Here is a 23,094-nt window from a genome sequence, read left to right on the forward strand (position 1 = left end):
CATGGATAGATTTGAAACACAATTTCCTGCTTCCCACTCCCGCACGTCTTGTTAGACCGGCCTGAAATCCTCTGTTTCCAGGCGAATTGCCATCTTAAGCCACGATCTCTATTTGGATTCTGCAGTGATTGGTGCCCCAGAAATGGCCATCAGTAAATCAGATTCCCACAAAGTTGGCTTCTCATGGAGGGTGAGGAGGTCCCGAGACCCTAGTCCCAGAGCCCCCGTAGACAGGTGCTGATGCTGTCCTGAAGCTCAGCACACTTCCTGCGGATGGTGATTTGGTGCATCTTGGTTCCCTGGCATCTATGAAGAGTGATAACCCAGCCAGTAGCAAGCTGACGCTGATGACAGCTGAGTCATTGACTTAAATGGGGTCAGGTGGGATAGTGAGCAAACACCGGTGCGACTTTCCTCAAGGGAGCAGTCTTGGTGATTTCAGTGGGACCAAGTCACATGTGAAAAGCTGAGCTCACATGTGGCTGTTGCAAGATCAGGGCCCACACGAGGACCCTCACCTTTTTCAGGCAGTCACACACAGCACCATGCACACCCAGGGCCGTGCTGTGCACATCCAACTCATGGCCACAGAATCTCAGCTCTCAGTTTTAAAAAAAGGCTGCAGCCCTAATGGTTGCTAAGCAAACCTTCACCCCCTGAATCAAACATAATCAATGCAGCATTGTCTTCCTGAGTCTGCAGACAGCCTGAACCAAGAGCGCAGAGAGAAGAATGAACTGCTCCCATGAGCTTAAAGGCAGTTGTCACTGAAACATGTCAGTATGGTTCATTGTTTTAACCCGGTCAGTTTGCAAACATAGCTAGCTAGTGCACTTAGCCCTCGTTTTCAGAGGCAGTAGCCAATCCTGAGTGTGGGCTGAGGGTTGTCAAGGGTTGCTGAGGCAGTGGGCTAGGAATTTCAGGTTCTGGCCTTCCCCAAAAAATCTCAGAGATGCATCATATTCCCCCAAGGACCAAAAGCTTCCAGCATCTCCGTGGTATCCAAAGCGCAAAGTGACCGCTGACCCTTTCTGGATACCAAATGCTCTGGCTACCAACATGTCCAGATTTCCCGATAACTCCCCCAGCACAGTTGTGTGCTGTCAATACTCGACCCTGCAGCATGTTGGCAACTGGCACTGAAACTAGCGACCGACACAAGGAGCAAGATGGCGAGGGTTGGGTGACTCCATTGCCAGCCAGCAGTGAAGAAAAGCCTGTGCTTTGGAACGCAGGCCCAGCTGCTGCAGGGGTTCCAGGGTTCAATACCCCATTGGCGGAGATCAAAAGGCTGGTCGGTGCTGAGTGCAGGGGGCCCCGTGCATGCACAACAAATACGAGGGGATAATAAAGAGCATACCTGTTCCTGACCCTCATGAGAGTTACAAAGCACTAAAGTAACATACTCCTGCAGCCATCTGAGGGGCCTGTTCATCCCCCCTGGGTGTCAGTGTGATCCTTTGCCTTGACTCCGTGGCAATTTAGATCAGGCCCTTCATTTGCATAGCATCTTTCAGCAGAAGTGCTTTTTAACATACACACAGCACCACTGAAATGCAGTCACCTCTGGGGAGGAGGACAGCAGCCATCCAGGTGGAACAATGCACAACAGCGGGGGAATAAGGGCAAGGATTGGCCAAGCATGCTTGGGCAAAGCCCTCCTTTACAGAAATCCTCACCAAGCAGACAGGAGCTCAGGTTTTAAGGCCTCACGTGCAGTGTGATAAAGTACATATAAAATGCCCTGCAAAGCATCACAGCATGCGCTATAAATATCAAGCACGCTGGGCAGATCTGCACTGGTTTAAATACGTTTGATGTGTAGTTACGTATTTCAGACACAAGTGCCAAGCCAAGAACTATACACATTTATGGAGTCAGTATTGTTTCTGCGTCCCCCTCCCCCTCTGAGAGTCTTTTCATCCGGCTCCTTATTTCTGATCCAGCCCAGATGCTGCCGATGCAGATGCCCCTTCCCCCTCTTCTTCCCCCCAGCCCTAAGAATGGTGGCTGGCATCCATCATGCACGGGGGATAGTTTCCATAGCTCAGCACAGCCACGATCCCTGGCTGTCTTTCGGGTCAATGGGCCAACGCAGGATGGAGGGGTCGCAGGCAGACTGGCTGCAGGAAGGAGCACATTGACTGCAGGGGTGAGGAGAACACCACGAACCAGGGAAGAGGGAAAAAAGGCTTATCGTATTTTTCACCCCCCCCCGGGAACTGAAACATCCCGAGGAGACCAGGTCTCATGTTCCTCTGGCTACATACAGTAGGCATTAAAACCAGCCAGTGACAGATGCAAACACTGATCTAATCCCCCAGACGTCTAGGCACAGGCATGACCACCAGGGGGAGCTGGGGAGACGACCCCCGCAAGAGTTTTTAAATACGTTTTCTTACTGAAATGTGCATCCGAAGATATCGGAGATTCCTGCTCCAGTTAGCAGGACTTTGATTTGACAAGCACAGGCCCTGATCCTCCATTGCATGCACCAGGCTAACCCACCGTTTCCGTTTCAAGCGCGAACGCGGTACAATTTCGTTATTATCTCTTGCCCTCCCATTCTCTCAGCCCCAGCCAGGCCCTGCTATCGCATGCAACCCATCAGATCATCACCTTCATACCTTTATCAAGCTCCATCTTCACATATGCTGGATTGTTTGCCCCCCTACTCTGACTGGGAGGCTGTGCAGCATCTCACTCCTCTGATGGTTACAAACCTTCTATTTTCCAGTCCAAATTTATTCCTGGCCAGTTTATCCCCATGTTTTCTTGTGTCCACATTGTCCTTTAGCTTAAGCAGCTCTTCTCCCTCCTGGGCGTTTAGCCCCTTGATGTGTTTCCTACTTCTCTAGCTCTACTGGAAATACCTCACCTGAAACAAGAGCCTAGGAGACCAGTTCGCTTGTTTTATGGCCTCTTCACACTGGTGGGTCATTGTCATGCTGAATTGCTGAAAGTGGGATTTTTACACAGTGGGATTCACATGAATCGCCTCTGGAATTAACACTGACTACCGGCCGGTCCTGGAAGGCATTGGCTTGTGACGCCAGAGATTTGACTATACTTCCTAGCCCAGCGACAGGCTTCCTGGGTGGTATCCAGAAGGTCAGCCCCCCCGCCCCGTGCCTCAGTAGAATGCGGGTGATCATACGTCTTTACCGCACTGAGAGGGAGGGAGGATACATCCCATAATGCAGGAGACAGCAGGGTTTAGTGGGTTTTAGTCTTGGCTCTGTGACTGGCCTACTCGGTGACTCTGGGCAAGTCACTTGCCCTCCCTGTGCCTCAGTTTCTCCTGCCATGTCTGCTTTGCCTAGCTAGCTTGTTCACTCTTTGGGGCAGGGCCTGTCTCTTGCTAGGTGTTTGGACAGGATGTGGGGCCTCTCGCTGCTACTGGAGAACAGATGGTAACGTTTGGAGGCAGGCCACCAAAATGCCATCATTTCCTGAAGGGAGAATGCTCCGGCCTGCCCCGGATGTGTTCAGGACGTGCCCGAGCACACAAGCAGGGCCACACAGCACTTTTTGGGAGCTGGGGCAAAGCCCCCGCTCACCCTTCCAAAACAATTCCCACCGAGGGCAGGCTGGGGGGCCAGCTGGAGAGCAAGGCTGGCTGCCCCATGCTCACCCCATGGGGGCGGCTTGGCTCCAATACCCGGGGGGTTGTGCTTGCTCCAGACATTGCCACCTGGCCTGGGGGGGGGGTCACATCCCCAGACAGGTTTGGCCCAGCCAGCCCTTTGGCGTGAGGGAAGGGCGGCCAGGCCGAACTGCAGCATGTGGCACTGAGTCCCCATGTGCCAGGTCTCAACTAGGCTTGTCAGCTTTCTGAATTGTGAAAACCAGCCCCCTTCAGGCCCACCCATTCCCTCGAGGCCCTGCCCCTTCCCTCGAGGCCCCGCCCCTTCCCTGCACACTGCTCTCCTCCCTCCACCTCAAGCGGGATCAGCCGCAAGGATCTTGCAGACCCCAGCTCCAGCAGGCCGCCTGGGTATGCCCATCAGCGTGTGCGCGTAGCAGCTGGAGCCCGCTTGCTGCAGCAGCTCCTCCCTGGGCCACGTAGGAGCTGGGAAGTGACAGGGTGTGGGCCGCAGCAGCCCCGGGCCAGCCCAGCTAGTATGTGGCCCTTGAGTGTAGTGAGAGTCCCCCCATATGTATAGGGGAGGTGGGACAAGCACTACCAGGGGCTTTCCAGCGATAGCCACGATAGTGGCCTTCCTGCCTGTGGCTGTGAGCGACACGGGGCCGGTATCCTTCCCTTCTGCACGAGCAGACACCTGCATGTGGGAGGAAAATAAACTAAACCAACTAAACAACAAGACCCCAGCAGCAGCAGCAAATCCACCTCTGCCGAAATCCACCTCTGCTGAGGGCTGCCTAAGAAACAACAGGGGAATCATTTAAACTGCGCACTTTAAGATCAGTAACATTAAACTGAACACTACTGTTTAAAAATCATTGTACACTGTGCTTCTGACCAGTACCAGGGACTGTTGGGACACTGCCGTGCCTGTATAGGTTGTCCTCATAGACTATAAGGTCAGAAAGGACCATTATCATCTAGTCTGACCTCCTGCACAACGCAGCCCACAGAACCTCATCCACCCACTCCTGTAGAATCAATGAAGATTAGAGTTGGAAGAGACCTCAGGAGGTATCTAGTCCAACCCCCTGCTCAAAGCAGGACTAACCTCAACTAAATAATCCCAGACAGGGCTTTGTCAAGCCGCAGCTTAAAAACCTTTAAGGACGGAGATTCCCCCACCTCCCTAGGTAACCCATTCCAGTGCTTCACCACCCTCCTAGTGAAAAACGTTTTCCTGATATCCAACCTAGACCTCCCCTACTGCAACTTGAGACCATTGTTTCTTGTTCTGTCATCTGCCACCACTGAGAACAGCCTAGCTCCATCCTCTCTGAAACCCCTTTCAGGTAGTTAAAGGCTGCTATCAAATCCCCCCTCATTCTTCTCCTCTGCAGTTCTTCTAGTTCCTTCAGCCTCTCCTCATAAGTCCTGTGCTCCGGCCCCCTAATCATTTTTGTTGCCTTCCGCTGGACTCTCGCCAACTTCTCCACATCCTTGTTGTAGTGGGGGGCCCAAAACCGGACACAATACTCTAAATGCGACCTCACCAATGCCAAATACAGGGGAATAATCACTTCCTTTGATCTGCTGGCAATGCCCCTCCTAATGCAGCTCAATGGACTATTAGCCTTCTTGGCAACCAGAGCACACTGCTGACTCATATCCAGATTCTTATCCACTGTAACCCCCAGGCCCTTTTCTGCAGAACTGCTGCCTAGCCCGTCAGTCCCCAGTCTGTAGCTGTGCATGGGATTCTTCCATCCTAAGTGGAGGACTTTGCCCTTGTCTTTGTTGAACCTCATCAGATTTCTTTTGGCCCAATCCTCCAATTTGTCTAGGTCACTCTGTATCCTATCCCTACCTTCCACGGTATCTACCACTTTCCCTAGCTTAGTGTCATCTGCAAATTTGCTGAGGGTGCAATCTACCCCATCCTCCAGATCATTAATGAAGATGTTGAACAAAGCCGACTCCACGACCGACCGCTGGGGCACTCCGCTTGTGACCGGCTGCCAGCCAGACATGAAACCATTGATCACTACCCGTTGTGCCTGATGATCTAGCCAGCTCTCTATCCATTTTATAGTCCATTCATCCAACCATACTTTTTTAACTGGCTGATAAGAATACTATGGGACACTGTATCAAAAGCTTTGCTAAAGTCAGGTATATCACGTCCACCGCTTTCCCCACATCCACAGAGCCAGTCACCTCTTCATAGAAGGCAATCAGGTTGGTCAGGCATGACTTGTCCTTGGTGAATCCATGTTGACTGTGCCTGATCACCTTCCTCTCCTCCAAGTGGCTTAAAATGGATTATTTGAAGATCTGCTCCATGATTTTTCCAGGGATTGAGGTGAGGCTGACCTGTCTGTAGTTCCCTGAATCCTCTTTCTTCCCTTTTCTGAAGACAGGCACTATCTTTGCCTCTTCCCAAGCATCCGGGACCTCCCCCGATCGTCACAAGTTTTCAAAGATAATAGCCAATGGCTCTGAAATCACATCAGTCAACTCCCTCAGCATCCACGGATGCATTGCTTCTGGCCCCATGGACTTGTGTATGTCTGGCCTGTCTAAATAGTCCTGAACCTGTTCCTTCAGCACTGAGGGATGTTCACCTCCTCCCCATTCTGTGCTGCTCAGTGCAGTAATCTGGGAGCTGACCTTGTCTGTGAAGATAGAGGCAAAAAAAGCACTGAGTGCCTCAGCTTTCTCCACATCATCTGTCACTAGGTTGTAACAACCCCTGACCTATGCTTGAGTTATTGAAGTCCTCAAATCATAGTTTAAAGACTTCAAGGTACAGAGAATCCACCAGCAAGTGAGCCGCACCCCATGCTACAGGCAAAGGTGAAAAACCCACAGAGCTTCTGCCAATCTGCCCTGGGGGAAAACTCCTTCCTGACCCCAAATATGGCGATCAGTTAAACCCTGAGCATGTGGCAAGACTCACCAGCCAGACATCCAAGAAAGAATCTCTGGAATAACTCAGAACCCACCCCATCAAACGTCCCATCACAGGCCATTGGCATATCTACCACTAGTCAAAGATCAGTCAATTGCCAAACGAGGCTGTCCCATCATACCATCCCCTCCGTAAATTTATCAAGCTCAGTTTTGAAGCCAGCTAGGTTTTTTTGCCTCCACTGCTCCCCTTGGAAGGCTATTGCAGCACTTCACTCCTCTGATGGCTAGAAACCTGCGTCTAATTTCAAGTCTAAACTCCCTGATGGCCAGTTTATATCCATTAGTTCTGGTGTCCACATTGGTGCTGAACTTAAATAATTCCTCTCCCTCCCTGGTATTTATCCCTGTGATGTATTTATAGAGAGCAATCCTATCTCCCCTTAGCTTGTAAAGTCAATAAAGACTTTGAAGTCTGCCCTGCTAAGGGGTGCATTGCTGCTTCCTCACTCTGTGAAAGAATCGAATCAGAAGTGCATCCCCTGAGCAAGGGGGCCCAGGGCAAAGCAGAGAACAGGAATCCTCCAGCTCCAGCAGCTCTACTTCCTGCCCTCCCAGCGGCGGGGCGGAGGTTGACGGGGTTTACTCTGGTAACTGGACTATTAGTGTCCAATCACCTGTACTGCTGGGACTGAAAGGGAGCCTCCCCCAGACCTGGCCGCTCCCCCGGGTCCGGCTTTAGGTTGTTTCCTACTCCAGAAAATCTCTTGCTGTCGCCTTCAGAGCTTCCATCCACCCGTGCTGGGGCACTGGGCCCTCAGCTGGGGGGCTGATGGCCACTGAACAAACCAGTATCCCTGTCTGTGATGGAAGCTATTACTGCAAGCCAGGGGCTGCCACCCCCCCAGCAACCCTGGTTCCAGCACCCCTCAGCCCACAGCTGTAGAGGGGACAGAGGGGAGGCCACTGCGTGGACAAAGCAGATGCACAATGGCTCCAGGGCCGGCCTTAGGAACTCTCTGAATCCTAATCCACGCTGGCTGGCTTGCTCACACGCATGCACGCCCACACACAGAGTTGTATGCCCGGAACCGCCTGTCCCTACTGGGCTTCAACGCCCAAGCTTCAGCCGTGCAGGAACATCGAGGCTGCTGTTTAAGCTCCCTAACGCGAGGGTCCATCTGCTGACCCGGGCTCTGAGACTCGCAGCCGGGGCTTTTATTGCCCATTGCATTTTTTGCAGCGTAGATGTGCCCTGCAGGTTCCAGTCATTTGTTCTGGCCCAGATTCCCTGTGCAACCCAGGGCGCGCTGGTGCCTCAGTGCACCGTCGGGACAATCGAAGTCCCCAGGGTGGAGTGAGGCTAAAAACATTAGAGCCCATGGGGCGCTCAGACACTGCTGCAATGGGCTGATGCAACTCCCAGCGACAGCTAGCCCCCACTGATTATTTTAGCAGAAGTAGCCGGCACACACGTTTCTCCCACATTATCTTCCACAGCCCCCGGTGGGTGGACTCACTAACCGAGGGGCTCCTGTACTGATCGTGTTCCTCACTCACCCCTAAATAGCCCCCTTTCCCCTGCTCACTCCTGCAGCGGCAGAATTTCCGCTCCACGCAGCTGAACGCCGCAGACGCCAGGGACCATGTGTTTAGGCCCTGTTTGTTACAGAGCACGCAGAGCTTTGGTTCCAGGCCTGTGGGGACACATGCGTGGCCCTCCCTTTTGTCCTGTATTTGGCCTACGGGACTAACGTTTGTACCACAACGCCACTGTTTTTGCCTTTTCACCGCACACCGTTACAGCCTGACGCATCACCACCACCCTGTGCTGGCACACTGTGAGGAAACTGCATCTGTCAAACCCGAGCCGGAGCTTGTGGGAAGCAGGGTGCAGCCATCGTAAATCAAGACACGGCTATGGAAAAAAAATCCAGGCAGGATGGGTGGCAACCCTGGGCAAGGCACACAGCGAGATCAGGAAGGGAGAAAGGACTCTGCCTCTTTCCAGCAATGCAGATTAAATCCCTAGGTCACTTCATTCTCCTTGCTCCACAGAGCCATGCAAAATTAATTTGCAGTTTGCTGACCCTTCCCTGCCCTCCCTTGGGATGCAGGAGATGTGCTGGCCTGGGGCTGTGGGCCAAGGTTAATTGGGTTAATGATACCCCAACACAGATTCCACTTCCATGTGGAATGCTGGGAGCAGCTGGATGAAGGCTGTTTCCCAAAACAGGCCAAGCCCCTGGATAACTTGAGGAGGCCCTTGGCCATGTTATGGCGGCAGGATTACAATAAAAGTCTGGCTGTCAGGGGCAGGTTACAACGTCCCATGGGGTGGCGCTGCAGAGCAACTGTGCCCTGGGTTACTACACCAGTGAGCTACCAGCTTTAAATGCTTCCATCAGCCTGCAGTGGTCACTCCCTGGTTATTTACCACCCCTCTCACCCCCTGCATCTCCCTCAGGGAAACGAAAGCAGTTTGCCTGAAATCTGAGTGCAAAAGAAATGGAGAAGATGACTTGAAAACGGTGCATGTCAACCCCCAGCCAAATAGCCCTTAGTTTGCACACGCCCGTGCACACACAGAGCATGCAGTATTGCCAACCTCAAGCGTTCAAAAATTCATGTCACTTCCATCCCTTCCAAATCACACAATTGGCTTAAAAAAATAAACCTCACACTTTTGGGGTTTGTTTTTCTTTGCCTTCTCGGTTTTGAGTGCTGCAGGGTGAACTGAAAGCATGTTTCCAAGCTTTTGTCTGCAACCATGAGGGCTAGAAATTTTCTTTTTTTTTAAAAAAAAGACAACAGCTGAGGTTCTCACATACTCCCCTGACTCCAAAAGCTGAGGCTTTAAGGACAGTCAATACTGTGATGCTGGCGCATGATACAATGTTGAGAGTTGATCACATTGGGTGGGATTTACAAAGGTTTTAGGTGCCTACCTCTGACTGAAATCAGGGGAAGCTAATCTCTGTGGCTGTCTCTGCCCCTGAAACAAATTGGGGAAGCCATATTTTCACACTGGTGCCAAGATCATTTGAAATTCTGGTCCCTTAGGAACCTACTTGGGGGGGCTGAGCCCCTCTGACCCTTATCTAGATGCCTGTAGAGCTGGGCTCAGCAGTGGGCACCTCTGTGGGTGAAAATCTGGTCCTGAATTTCTTTGAGCCTCAGTTTGTAAAAGGGGGATAACAATACAGCCACTGCCCCACCCTCTGTACTGTGAATGCGTCAGGGCTGGGGACTGTGCTCTGTTCGTACAGTGCCTGGCATCTCTGCTGAGACTGCAGGTGCCAGGGCAAATGAGAAAGTGATACCAGTGCGAAGACCTTTAGAGGAGCAGGTCTGCCTTGCAGGGAGCGGTGGACTTTAGAACTGCGGGAATCAAGCAACTCAGGAATCAAAGATCTGGAAGACGCAGCCTTAAGATGCTGGGAACTGGGGCAATATGTTGCATTGCGCCCTGATCTACCTTCCGCCGATGAAGTGTTGACCCTTCCTTGAGATGGGAGATGTGGGGAGCATGCGCATGTCTGCCAGGAGGGCCCAAGCCATCTGCCCAAGAGCAGCTTCGCTTCCCGGTGAGACGTGCTGAGGGGCGATTCAGGAAGGGCCAGGGATCTGCTTCACTCCCTTGCAGCTCTTGGCCGTCCTTAACGTCGGCAGTTCAACTTCTTCCTCCTGGGCCCCTGCTTTGATTAACAAAGCTTCCCAAGAAATCCTGGCCCTGCCTGGGGAGAACCGGCACGCTGCTGAGATGATGCCCCTCAGGCGGCTGTGCCAGGAGGCATGGGAGGAGGGGGTGGTCCTGCCGCGTAGCTGGCTTGGCTCCCAGCTTTGACCACCAACTCTGTCCAAGCTCTCCCCGCAAAGGTGACCAATGGGCTGAGGTATTTGGACCGCTGCCCTCGACGGGGCAGGATCAGAGCTGTGCCAGTGCATTCATGGAAAGGGACACCCTGCTGAAAGCCCTGTGACGCTTTGTGCCCTGGATTCTTGGTGCGACAACAGGGAGATGGTCGTTGGGAATTACAGACTCAATGGCAGCGCCAGGGTCAGGCTTCCACGCTCCAGGCATGGCCAGCCAGGGCACTCTTGGCAAATGTTCGGAACCCTGGCAGAGCTCCCCATGCAATGCATTCGGGGGAGCGGAAGTGATGGATGGGGCCTCTGCCAGGGCGCAAATCCATCGGAGGGCACACGCACGCAGCTGCATGAAGTGGAGCTGTACCCCCGGGCGCCCAGCAGCAGCCCATCTGAGTGGTTTGAGTACCTGCCTGCTCTGCGCGGTGACACCACACTGGGGAAATTAGGCCAATCCCCAGCATTCAGCAGTCTGGGGAAGAACGTGTCTGTTTTGTACAAGACCCGTTTATGGGCTTCGTGTCTGCTCTGCACAGGACACATCGACTGATGGGAGATGATTGGCATTTCTCCAACGCTCTGCTCAAAATTGTGATGACAGCCACGTCTCTGTCCCCACCTGGACCCTCTGCCTTCCTGGACAGCCGCTCCCTCTTGGGTGTCGGACCCTGCCTGCCTTATGGGTGTCATGTGGGCTGGCTTGAGTGGGGGGGCATTTAGTATATTGTGTGACATCAGTATGTCAGAATCATAATGATTCGTGTAAGATATATCATGTCAGGTACTGTTAGAAGGGATATATCGTGCTGAGTAAGATAATACTTATGTTCATGTATTATATGTGAAATGGAAGTTATGGATGTATTTGATATTTCTGTATGTCAATTTGGGCTGGCTGGGACACACCCCAGACAGAGAGGTGGCAAGACAATAGCCTGCTTAATGGCCCATTAAGACACTCACAGAGGCAAGGGGCCAGGAAGAAACCCCAGGCATACCTGAAGAGTTATCAGGATTGGCCCATGTGACTCTGGACCTCAGGCATATCTGAAGAGTCACCAGGATTGGCCCATGTGACTCTGGACTCCATTTTAGTTCTTGTGACTTTCCCCAGGCCGCATGGCCAGGGACAGAGGGTATATATAAGATCAAACCATAGAATCCATTTCGTCTATGTTCCTGTCCAGCTGCAGACACACACCTACCTCTGGATCAATTCATCTTGCAACTGAACTGAAGGACTTAGACTCATCCAGCTACTGGATGTGTACCAGAGGGAACTATACAAGCCTGCAACTCCACATTTCTTCCAGAAACCTGATGTATATGGACTTTTAATCATCTGTATGCATCTGATTGCTCTAATCTTTTAACATTTCTCTCATGGTTTATTTCTTTTTACTATAAATCTTTAGTTTAGTTACTAAAGGATTGGCTGGCAGTGTGATGTTTTAGGTAAGATCCAAACTTATATTGATCTGGTGCTGTGGCTGACCCCTTGGTGTCAGAGGGAACCTTTTTAGTAAAGAGCACAGAGTTTAAGTAACTGGTCTCTTTACTGGACCCAGTGCTGATTTGGGAGCCTGGAGCTGAAATGCAGTAAAGGGGGCTGTGGCCATTCGTGGACTGGCTTCTGTGGGGATTCAGAAGTGCAGTTTGTGGCTGGTTGGGAAGTCTGGCTTCAGTGCTGGGAGAATCTGCTCTCCGTTTGCAGCCTGCCCTGACCTTGGCATCACTCCCTTGCAGCTCTTGGCTGTCCTTAACGTCGGGCTACCCTAGGCACGGACGGGTCACAATGGGCCTATCACAGAAGCAAATGCTACAACTTCCGGCAAGGTAAAGCAGAGTCCCTTGGAAGCGGAGGGGAGCTGGAGGCCTAGGGAGTGGATTCCAGGCACCTGGCAAGGCAGACAGAAACGGGTGCAATGAAAACACCTGGTTTGAGTAGGAGTTGCTGATATGCAGACTCACCTCCCCCCACCCCCATCTGGCTGGGTGCTGCGTCCCAACTGGGTTTCTGTAGGCCCATGAAAAGGCCCAGCCTTTGCAGAGTAAATACAAGTGGTAGCACCCCCTTTTCCATTCATCATCAGGAATGTGGCCTACCCAGCTAGGTGCCCCTATGCAAGGCCCCATCCGTGTCCCTCTCCCACCTTGGGTCCAGCTGGGACAGCGGCGGGAATCTCCCACTTCAGATCCTGGGCCCCTGGAGCTCTGGGAAGGAAGATCAAGGTTGGGATGGCGGGGTCAGAGCAAGGCATGCAACTGCCTTCAGAGGCTCAGCTGGGGCAGCTGTCGCTGCCTTCCTGCAGCGGCTGGAAGCTCTGAGAAAAAAGCTGGTTATGCATGTCACAGGCTCCTGGGTGGCTGGGCGTGGGGGTTATTGACTCCAAACTCCATTCCTGGTGGGCAGGGAAATCCAGTGCAGGTTTCCTCCTCTTTTTCCAGGGCTTGAATCAATTGTCCATTCTGGGGGTCGGGATTGCGGGCTCCAAACTCCACCCCAGGTCCCAGGGAGCCTCCTTGACTGACATACTGCAGATCTTGAGCTACCTTCCCTCCCCTGAGACCATAACAGAAAAGTCCAGGGCTGGATTGTGTGTCCGCTCCTCGGGCAGCAGCTCTAGGGACAAGTCACCCGTCCGGTGGTGGGATCGCATCCAGCCCAAACCCTCCGTGCTCTGCCACATGGGCTTCTGCAGTGTGGATCTGCGCGTCAAACCCATTTCCTGGGCAGTCGGGGCTCGCAGCGTGGGCATCGGAGGACTGAGGGTGGCAGCGAGTCCACGAAGGGCACCGACACCCGAGCCCATTCGTTCTTTCTTCTCGGCAGCGGTCCCTTCTCCTGCTTAAGGTCTGTTCCACTAGCCACATCCTTCTAGCTGGAGCCTACTAACAGAGCCCCCCAATGCCACGCTGGCCGGGCAGATGGCTGCAGGGGGATGCCACGCGCTCCCACCAGTGGGAGTTGGAGACTGTAAGCTGCTAGCTGCTCTTGTGCAATGCTGAATCATACATTTTTCAGATTCCCCCTGTGGTGACAGCGAGGCCTGGGGTGCCAGGTGCTGAGTCACTGCAGAACATCTCTACACCTGCCAGCAAAGGGGAGCAGGGAAATCAAGGCCAGGCTCTTCCATCTCCGAGCTGCCCGTGGGTCAGCCCAGCAGGCCACTGCCCTCCAGGACTGTGGGTCCAGCACCGTGGGGGTGTAAGTATATCCGTGGACTCCTGCTCCTGCTCTTCCAGCGTCACACGCAGGCTGTGGCCACGCTACGCCCATGATAAGCAGCTAAATCCATTGCGCTCCCAGCATGGTACTAACTTCTCCATGCCCAGATCACCGGCGCTTTCCCTGTCGGCGCCCCTCATCCCATCTCCAGGGGCCGGAGCAATGGGGAGGAATCCCAGGAGTAGGCAAAGGAGTCAGGTCCTGCCATTAATCTGTCATGGTTCGATGATCCAATGCCCAGCCCTCCAGATCATCCCCACACCCTGCCCCAGTGATTTCAATGGGACAGAATACTAGCAGGATGGGGCCCGCATAACCTCAGCGGCTGGGGGCATGGGCCATTTGCTGGAGGGGGGACTAGCTCTTGCCCCAGTGGGGGGTGGCTTCATCTTTCCAGGCCCCGCTCTCCATTGCCCTGCACCTTGGGCAGTCGCTCACCCCAGGGGAAAAGCAGGGAAAAGAATCCAGCCCCAGTGCCTCTCCATGTAGCTAAGGGACGTACGAGCCCCGCTCCTGCCTCTCAAACCTTGTCTGCTGTATGCCAGGCTGCCACCCTCTGAGCTTGTCTCATGCTAGCGCCCTCCTGGCACCAACTCGCGGGCCCAGGCAGCAGCAGAGGTGGCACGTGTAGCCGGGCGGGGGTAAGACACTGGAGGCCTGCCTGCAGCAGGGCTAGCGCCCCCCACCCCCAGGAATTGATGACAAAGGCTGGCAGCCCCGTGCCCTGCGCCCTGCTCGCACCCCCACGCCCTGCTCAGCCCTTCCCAGCCACCCTGCGTCCCCTCCCTGCCCTGGGAAGGCTCCTGCCAGTGCTAGGACATCACGCACCAGGGCCAGGCCCTGCTCTGTTACCAGTGAATCTGGAGCCTGAGCCCGGGGGATCAGAGTACAGTATATGCTCCCCGGACCGCAGATTCAGGGCCTTGCTGAAACGGTGAATGTGGAAACGCCTCCACCACCGTGCCTGGCTGGCCCCGGGCTGCAACCCCCAGCCCAGGAGGGGCCAATGGCTGCTGCAGAGAGAGGGCGGGGGCATTCAGTCAGCTCCTGGCCATTTGTGCCCCCCACCAGCGGAGTTCAGCAAGATGACAACCGGCCCTGCCAAGGCCTTTCCTCCTGGCATCCCTCTCCACATGCTTACAGTGGTCTCCAGAGTGGGGGGGGTTATGTCATCGCCCCCCATCTGCCTCTCCCCACTCCAGCAGGTCACCCAAATCAAGCCTGCCCCCCAACTCCCCACCACCTTTGCCCCCCTCACTGCTTCTCCTCCTGCACCCTTCCCCCAACTCCTGGGCCAGGGGCTGCAATGAGCTCCCCTCCCTCCCACTCCAGGTGCTGCAGGGGAAGGGAGAATGGGGGTGCGGAGCTGCCCCCTCCCCTCCTGTGAGAATGGTGTCAGCTCCTGGGAGTGGGTGGGGGGCCAGAGAGAGCTCAGACTGCCCCCTGCAGCAACCCTGATTGGCTGCCCTTCCCCAGGAGGCGGGGCAGTGGGGAAGGCAGCCAATCAGATGGGGGTATCACAATGCCCACCCCCTCAGCGACAGAGCTCACTTCTCAGCCATTGGCTCCAGGGGCTGTGACCAGGCACTATGTGACCCCGCCTTGCATGGCCCCCCCCCCCACTCGTCCTCATCTGCCCCGTGCCCGGCCAGTTGCCATTTTCACACCAGGGTCCTAGAGGACCCAGGGTATGACTGCCCCACTCCCTCCAAAGCCAGCTCTGCCGGGCATAGGCCCTTCATGCTCGTCTCTGGGACCTCCTGCTCCAGCTCAGCATCCCGGCCCCATTGCTGCACCCTCTCCAGAGCAGCTCTGCCCCCACCCACCCCATCTCCAGGGCCTGCACTCATTGCCTCTCTCTGGGGTGGTGCTGGGGGCTCCCCAGTAGGCACGCCGGTTCAGGGCAGCCCACTGCCTGGCTGAGAGATGGGGGGAAATGATTTATGGGCTGCCTCTGTCCCCGCACAGCGCCAAGTGGCAGGTCTGAGCTAGGGCCAGGCCTTCGCACTGGCTCCCAGAATCTGCCCTGCTGCTTCTTACGTCCAGACTCAGTCTGTGGGGTGGGGAGCAGCTGGCACCCTACAGGGCACACCAAGACACGGCAGGCTCGGAGAGGGCCAGGCTCGTGCCGCCGCGAGGAGCTGAGTGGTTAACGGCTCTAATCCCTCACAGTGCAGTGGGCTAGTGTGTCTGCAGACAAATCCGATTCCATCTAAAGCTGCCTCCCGCCCCTCCTCCCGGCACAGCTCCAGATGGCCTGGCTACCGCAAGTCTGGAAAACAGGCTGGGACCAGCTGCCGTGTAGAAGCTGAGCAGTGGAAAATGGGGTCCTGAGCTGCCAAGGCAGGAGCCGGGAACCCCAGAAATGCCCAGGGATCCCCATCCTCACGTTGCCAGGCTGAATGGCTGCAGTGGAAGATGGGGGTTATGCTTTTCGCAGGTGTTCTACTGTCTGGGGGAGACGGAGGTGAGGGCCGGTCTCCTCCCAGCATTTCAGGTCCTGGGGCGAGAAGGCTGGGTCCTGCAGACGTTCCTCAGGAGGCACCAAGCTCATGAGGACAATCACAATTACAGCGACTGCCTTATAGGGACCAGCCAGGGATGATTATGGGACCATTATGATCATCCAGTCCAAGCTCCTGCACGACAGACCATGCTCCCCTGGGAAGCCAAACCCAGACCCTCCAACTGACCCCTCACCAGACTCTCCGTTCAGCATCCCGTGCAACCCCACGCGTGGCCCGGCTGGAGAAAAGGGGCAGGAGAGTGTTAATTCAGTAATAGCAGCGCCTCGGCCATGCGCCCAGCATCTCCCGCCCACCACAGCAGCCCCGAGCCAGATCCCCAATCCTCCAAAGGCAAACCCTGGTTCTCCCCAATCCAGACCCCCCAGTCCCATGATGTGCCGGGTCCCCCCAGCACGGCTGGATTGCACAGAGCAGCCAGGAGGCAGCGCCATCCTGCCCCTGTGTGCGAAAACCTGGGAAGCCAGAGCCCACCTCACTGAGCCACCAGTATAAACAGGAGCAGCCCACGGCCCCGCCAGCGCGGGAGAAGAGAGGGAGAGACAGTCGCTTCAGCAGAGAGAGCCAAGGAAGTGGCCGTTCCCAGTGGAGGCAAGAGGAAGCTGGCCCAGGAGACAGGGAGGGAAGGGAGAGGAGCTAGGCCCATCTGCTTGGCAACGCTGAGCATTTCAGCAGCTCCCATGGAGCTCAAACCTCCTGGGCTGTACCCTGCGTCCTGCTCTGCAGGTGGGATGCTCTGCATGCCCACCGGCTGGGAGGGAGGCAGAGCGGGATGGCAGATGGGCAGGCGGGACAGCAACTCCACCATCCCGACCCTCCCCGGTCAGTGCCGGCCGCCCAGTGGGGGGGCCTGGCTCACCTTGTCTCCATGGAGGGGTCACACGTAGGATGGGGTGTTCTGGGGGGGGCTCATGGAGTTGGACCTGGGGCTACGCAGCCTTTCCCCTCAAGGTGCGGCTCAGTGCCAGGCCAGGCGGGACCACACCTTATCACCATCCTGACTGTTGTGTGGCCGGTGGCCAGCGTCCCAGCTGTCCCATGCCAGGCAAAAGAGAGGCCTGAACAGCCCTGCAGCCTGCATCCTCTCCTCTGGGGCAGGGGAGCTCCGTCTGCCATGGCGGATGCTGAGCCCATCAGGTGATGGGGGCTCTACTCACCGCAGGACAGTGCCTCCTCATGGCTGCTCTAGGGAGTAGCGCTGCACAGCCAGGGCCCTTCTGCCTCTTCCTCTCTCTGTGGCCCCTCTTGCTCCGGGAACTGCAGCGTCCTCTGTGTGACTCGGCCCTCCAGCCAGCTCACTGTGTGACTTCCCCTTCTGGGGCTGTGTATCAAAGTCCCTGACCACCTGAGGGGGATGACTGAAGCCTGCCTTGCTGCTTCCGATTTCCCACCTTTACAGGAGCCTGTTCCCACACAGGTGAGCTTCCCGAATTAGGGCTTTCCTCCCAGGCCTGATTCGGCCCACCTGGCCTGGTTCAGCTCTTGCAGGGGCAGGGTGGGATGTGCCCCCATCACAGGCTACTTACGGTTCCCACGCTGGCACTTCTCTCAAGCGCTGCAGTGAGACGCTCGGGGGCTAACAGAAGACACATCCATTGCTCTCTTGCGAGGCAGAAAGGGGAGGAGGGAAGCCTGGCGTGTGGCGAGAGGGACTCCATGTGCGAAGAGGGGAATGCCGGACCTTTGTCTCTATTTTGCATGCTGCTGGTGCGAGTGACGGGCTGGTGCCTCCAGCTTCTGGCCTCGGATGGGGCTCTTCTTTTCTGCTCCTGAGACCTTATCATCTCCATCGCTGCAGAGGGACTGGCAAAGGCAGAATCCGTTACAAGTCGGCCCAGTGATCCAGTGCATGGTTCTCTCCTCTCCAAGGTGCCGCACAAACCCTTTACAGCTTCCACCAACACTCAGGTTCTGCTCCTCTTCATGGCCGATACCCAGGCTTCGTTCCCGGGGAGGCACAAACCCATTTCCGTTTCTTTTTGCAGTTGTGTGTGTAGACGCAGTGACACTCGCATGAACCAGCTAGTGAACCGGTTTCACAGCGGAGGCTCACAAGTGAGCTTGGCTTGGATTTTCTTGCCTTCTTAGAAGCACCCCGGACCTGACATTAGCAGTGTCTTGTGCAGTCTGAATGTGTCCGAAACACATTGGCCCTGGGAAGCGCTCTCTCCTGTCCCCTATGGTCTCCGTCCGTCAGAGAAGCGGCTGTGCTCTGACAGCCTGGGCACAATGGGCCCGCTATGCTTGAGAGGAAGCGGAAAACCACCCCGTTGGCACCAGCTGCCAGTGCAGCCTAGCCATGCTGCCCGTCAGCCCTGCCTGACAGGAATCCAGTGCTCTAGGAAGAGAAACTGCCCCTTGCTACCTGTCTACACTGGGGCAAGGCCGACATGCTTCCCTTCAGCTGGGCCAGTGCAGACGGGCGCAGGGCCCAGAACTGCATCATTTTGCCTCTGTCATGCCTCTGCCATGAGCCCCGTCACATCTGGGAACCACAGCCCCGCCTGGCTTCCCCATCATGCAGGAGAGAGCCAGCCCTGGCTACTGGCCCTAGGCAGGCAAGAGCCGTGTCTAAAGCCAGAGGGAGCACAACATGAGCCCATCTACGCTAAGCAGACAGGTTACAAGCCAGGATTTTTAACTGCTCTGGCAATCCCAGTCCTCAGTTCACTGCACCCAGGGTCTTAGTCCTGCCCTGTTCTCCTGAGGTCACCCTAAATCGCAGTGCCTGAGCTGGGCAGAGCGCTGGACACATTGTAGGCTAATCCCCACTTGTATTATCGCTATGAAATCTGGGTTTGCTGGCCACACTGCGGATATCCGTGTCGTGGGGCTGGGCAACGTCAGACACGGCCCAAAGCCAAGCAGATCTGACAAGGCCAAAGCAAGGAGGTAGCGCTGTAGCCAGCTACTCCCCCGCGGACGGGAAAAGGTACCTGTTCTAATTTGCATATGCAAATATTAACCCATAATGCATTCTGCCAGGCCCAATCAGGCAGGGGTGGCAAGGAGTTTACTGCAGCATGTGTCCTTTCCCCACAGCCTGCCAGGGTTTCCAGCGACTGCCCCTCAGGGGTATTTAAAGGGACAGCACCCCCGGGCAGAGGCACGGTGAGCAGGAAACCTGTGGGGTGTGAAGATACAGAGGTAAATACTGTACTGGGGTGTCACAGACTAGCGATGTCCTCTCCCCTCCTGGTCCAAAACCAAATTGACCCTCTTTCCCCAGGCACCAATGAGCCCATGCACCCAAGCAATTGGGGAGAAAACCCTGGGCTCACTCAGTCTCCCCCCCCCATCCTCAGCGACATCTGGCCTCCTTTCTAAATCACAGCCTTGCTCGGCTGGCTTCTCTATTCCCTGCGTCCCCTGCGATCACACGGCACATCTGTCCCTGGCTTCCCTGCAGGCCCCTTCGCAGGCGAACCTGTGCTGCAGCCGGGGCAGGGGGGGAGGAGCGGGGGTCATAGAGGCACAAACATCTTCACTGGCCTAAGTGCAGCTCAAGCATCGTTAGCAATGCAGAGAGGCCAGGCTTGGTGCAGGGCATCTAAAGGGGAAGGAGCCTTCCAGGATGGGGCCGGGGTGTCAAGGCAAGCTGAGCCTAGCTCCTAGCTAACCCCCTGCCCAGCGAGATCCCGACACTGGCTTCCTCTCTTGGCTTCTTAAGGTTGCCCTGGGTGCCCAGGTGAGGGCGACAAGAGAACGGGGCTGCTGTAAACACCTCCTCAGAAGGGCGTTGCCCTTCCGGCCGCTCTCCCCTCATTATCTGGCAATTCCCTTGCCATGGCTCTGCCCAGCCCCCACCTCTCCTGGCCGAGGATCCCAAAGCACCTCGCAGACATGAACAAATCCATGTTGCAGGCAGGCACCTTCGCCCCCATTTCACAGATGGGAAACTGAAGTGCACAGTCCCAGAGCCATGCAGCACATCAGTCAGGAACAGTCCTGGCTCCCCAGCTCTAAACGGGCAGGTCTGGCTCTCTGACAATCCTCTGCTGTTGTTCCTTCCACCTCCCCCTTTAACAGCCATTAGCATGAAATATGGATCAGGTGTTTGAAGCTCCCTCCTGACCTCAGTGACCCACTCTAGATGTGCAACTAGAAAGAGCAACACAGAGAAAGAAACTCACTTAAAACCCACTGCGATCCAGTTTGTCCCCCTGCCCTGTTCACTGCATTATATTTGTCCCGTGACATTAGTTCTAAGTGATCGTTCTAGGGACCAACAAAAACCCATTGCCCAGTAGCTGGTCTTCACCCAAACCGAGCTAATCGAGCGCTGTGGACACTAGGAAATTGAGGTGCCGCTGAAGGTGGACATCAGCAATGGGTCCCGCTAACCAGTGCTAGAAAATGCTTCAATGGCTCATTTGGATGGCCCCAAACCCACCCGTCACAGGTAGTGTGGTCTATGCAGTCGAGGGCCAGTGTCTCAGAGGTGCTGAGCTCCCACAGCTCCCACGGTCATCAGCTGGAGATGTGGGGCTCTGCACCTCTGAAAATCTGGCCCTAGATTCCTATGGGGAAAATGGTGAAAGATCTCGCTCTCCAGCTCTCGGAAAGGAGCGCCTCCGCGCCTGGAACCTGCTGGGCCTGGGACAGCCCATGGTTCACAGAAGCCCAGGTGTGTCAGACTTCGGGAGCAGCCAGTTCTGTACAACCCTCATTGCCAAAGTTCACCCAGTTACATGCCACACGGGTGCGGCTCGGACACAACACCTACCTCTGACTTCTCTTCTTTCAGCCCCGTCTTTGCCTCCTTCCCCTCCAGTCCTCCTCTTCACCGCAATCCTCCCAACCCCATCTCCCCACATCTGTCTGCCCTCTTCCTCTCGCCACTTGTCACCTCCTTTCCAGCTGATCTCCTCTCTCTTTTTCTCTCCTCACTGAATCTGGACTCCCCCGTCACTTCCCCAATAGCCTCAGTGCTCAGTAACTCTGTCCCCTGAGCTCTAACTGGGTACCCAGGGGAGGGACCAGCCATAGTCCTACCTCGTGTGTTGGTGGCCATGTCTGCCACTTTCTGGAAGGCATCCAGGAAGGCGACTGCTGCCAGCACCGTGGTCCTGAGGCAGAAAGAGATGGATACGTAAGTCACTGGGCGGCCGAAGGACGAATGCAGTGCACCTGCTCCTGTGCCCTACACACAGCAACACCCACACACTGCAATCACCACCATATCCTGCCTGCAGCAGTGGCTATTGTCTCATGCTTCAGAGGAAGCTGAAACAACATCCTTTAGTACATAGAGGGAAATGGCTTCCTGACCTCTGCTGTGAACAGCCTGTGCCCTGAAGCATGAGAGTAGCTCATCCCTACCCTAGCCAGCACAGTAGCTCCCTTTATTGCCGTGGGGCAGCCCTGCCCTTTGGGTCAAATGTTGTGATGCAGCAGTGCGTGCCAGGCTTGTCAAGGGACGGGGAGCGACCCGGGCACCCCTGTATTCGCACCTCAGCCAGGACGGCAGTGATATTTGTAAAATGCGCCTTGCCTGGTGTCATGTAAGCGCTAACACCACACTGGTTCCGGGTCTCATCATAAAGTGCAAATGTGAATGGTCTGTGGGAAGTTAGGGACTGCCACTGTCTGACGTGACTAGAACCTGTTTAAGATCAGCCATCCTAGCCTCGGTAAAGGTGATAAACAGTTCAGGCCTAGACACTGGCATGGGGTTTATCTCAGTTTACTTATTAGCAGTAAACAGAGCCACCCAGCTAAACCGGCGCGGGTGTTCCTGAACTCCAGCGACTGAGAATTAACAAGGCTTCGACACCCCAGAGAGACCAAAAGTCCAGGAGGCCTTCCTGCCTTGGAAGCCAAAAGCATCCCTTTGGGGAGATAAGGGACAGAGAGAGAGACTCCATCTCCAGCCTTCGCCTTAGGAGACAAAAGGATCCCACTGAGTCGACCTCTGTGATGGGCCCTGGCCAAGCTGGAAATGAGATGGGTGGAGAGAGGGTGAGAAACCATCTTGAACAAAGACGATCTTGCTAGATCACGTCTGAGAGTCTCAGTCGCATGTTTTCACTTTTATTTGCTTGTGGACATCTCTCCATCGCTTGGCATCGCTTCATCCCTGCTCTTTTGTTAATCAGCGTGTTTGTGTTCATTGCACATCATTCCCGCTGGGCAGATTCAGTGCAGCGCGTGCGGTTACAAAGCTGACAGCTTGGCGGGTCTGACCCTCTCTCTAGGGGCAGCAGCCGGAGCCCTTTCCCTGCGGGTCCAGTGAGGGATAGTCCATGCAGTAGGACGATTTGGGAGTGAGATCGGGGCTGGCAGAGGACTAAGGTCAGCCTGCCAAGGGAGCGTGGCACCAGGGAGTCTCTGAAAGTGATGTCAGGAGCAGGCCAGCCTCCTAACGCTGGGCCATCCCATGCAGGCGGGACTGTGGTTTGGCAGATGAAGGGTTTAAAATGCGGCCGTTAACATAGGGCGGTCAGGCTTGCGGGTTCCTGACACACCCAGTGGCTGAGGATCTCCGCCGCCTCGGCACGGGACACACCCAGGGAGAACAGGGAGGCTCAGATGAAGAGGTAAACTCCAATAAGGCCACGGGAAGCAGCAGAAGCCCTGCTGATCATGTACATGCATGGGCCGAAGCCTTCATGGTGGGTCCCGTGCTGTGCCACCCACAGCCAAAAAACACACATGGGCTCCCCAAAAAGGAGGAGTGTCACCTAGCCCCATGCCTCCAGGAGCCGCACAACGGCAGCAGCTTGCAGGCTGCAACAATCCTGGGCTCCAGCCCTCACTCAGCCAGCCCCGGCAAAGCCCCTCCTGGCCTCGCACTCAACACCCTGCTGGGCAGCTCAGGCTGCCGGACTGAGATTCCCTTTTAAAGCCCCTGAGATCCCCCCGCTGGCTAAGGATCAAAAGGAGTGGTGAGAGCACACAGCGGAATCGGTGCAGGGGCTCTGCTAGAGCCGACGGACACCAAGCAGATGCCTGCGCTCTGGGTGCGCCATTGG

At 55.5% G+C, this 23,094-nt stretch overlaps 1 protein-coding gene across 6 annotated transcripts in view; it reads right to left on the minus strand.

Annotated features, from left to right (window-relative positions):
- Positions 1 to 23,094, minus strand: part of MTSS2 (MTSS I-BAR domain containing 2) — an 80,828-nt gene that overhangs the window by 32,998 nt on the left and 24,736 nt on the right. For all 6 annotated transcript variants that reach the window (XM_067563480.1, XM_067563482.1, XM_067563481.1 and 3 more), the window contains exon 3: positions 21,116 to 21,189. In XM_067563480.1, the coding sequence (XP_067419581.1) occupies positions 21,116 to 21,189 (74 nt within the window). The remainder of the gene's footprint in view (positions 1 to 21,115; positions 21,190 to 23,094) is intronic.

The sequence above is a fragment of the Emydura macquarii genome, unplaced genomic scaffold (genome assembly GCF_026122565.2).
Source record: "Emydura macquarii macquarii isolate MOO-44397 ecotype Brisbane River unplaced genomic scaffold, CSIRO-AGI_Emac_v2 contig_2503, whole genome shotgun sequence".
Classification (NCBI taxonomy): domain Eukaryota; kingdom Metazoa; phylum Chordata; order Testudines; family Chelidae; genus Emydura; species Emydura macquarii.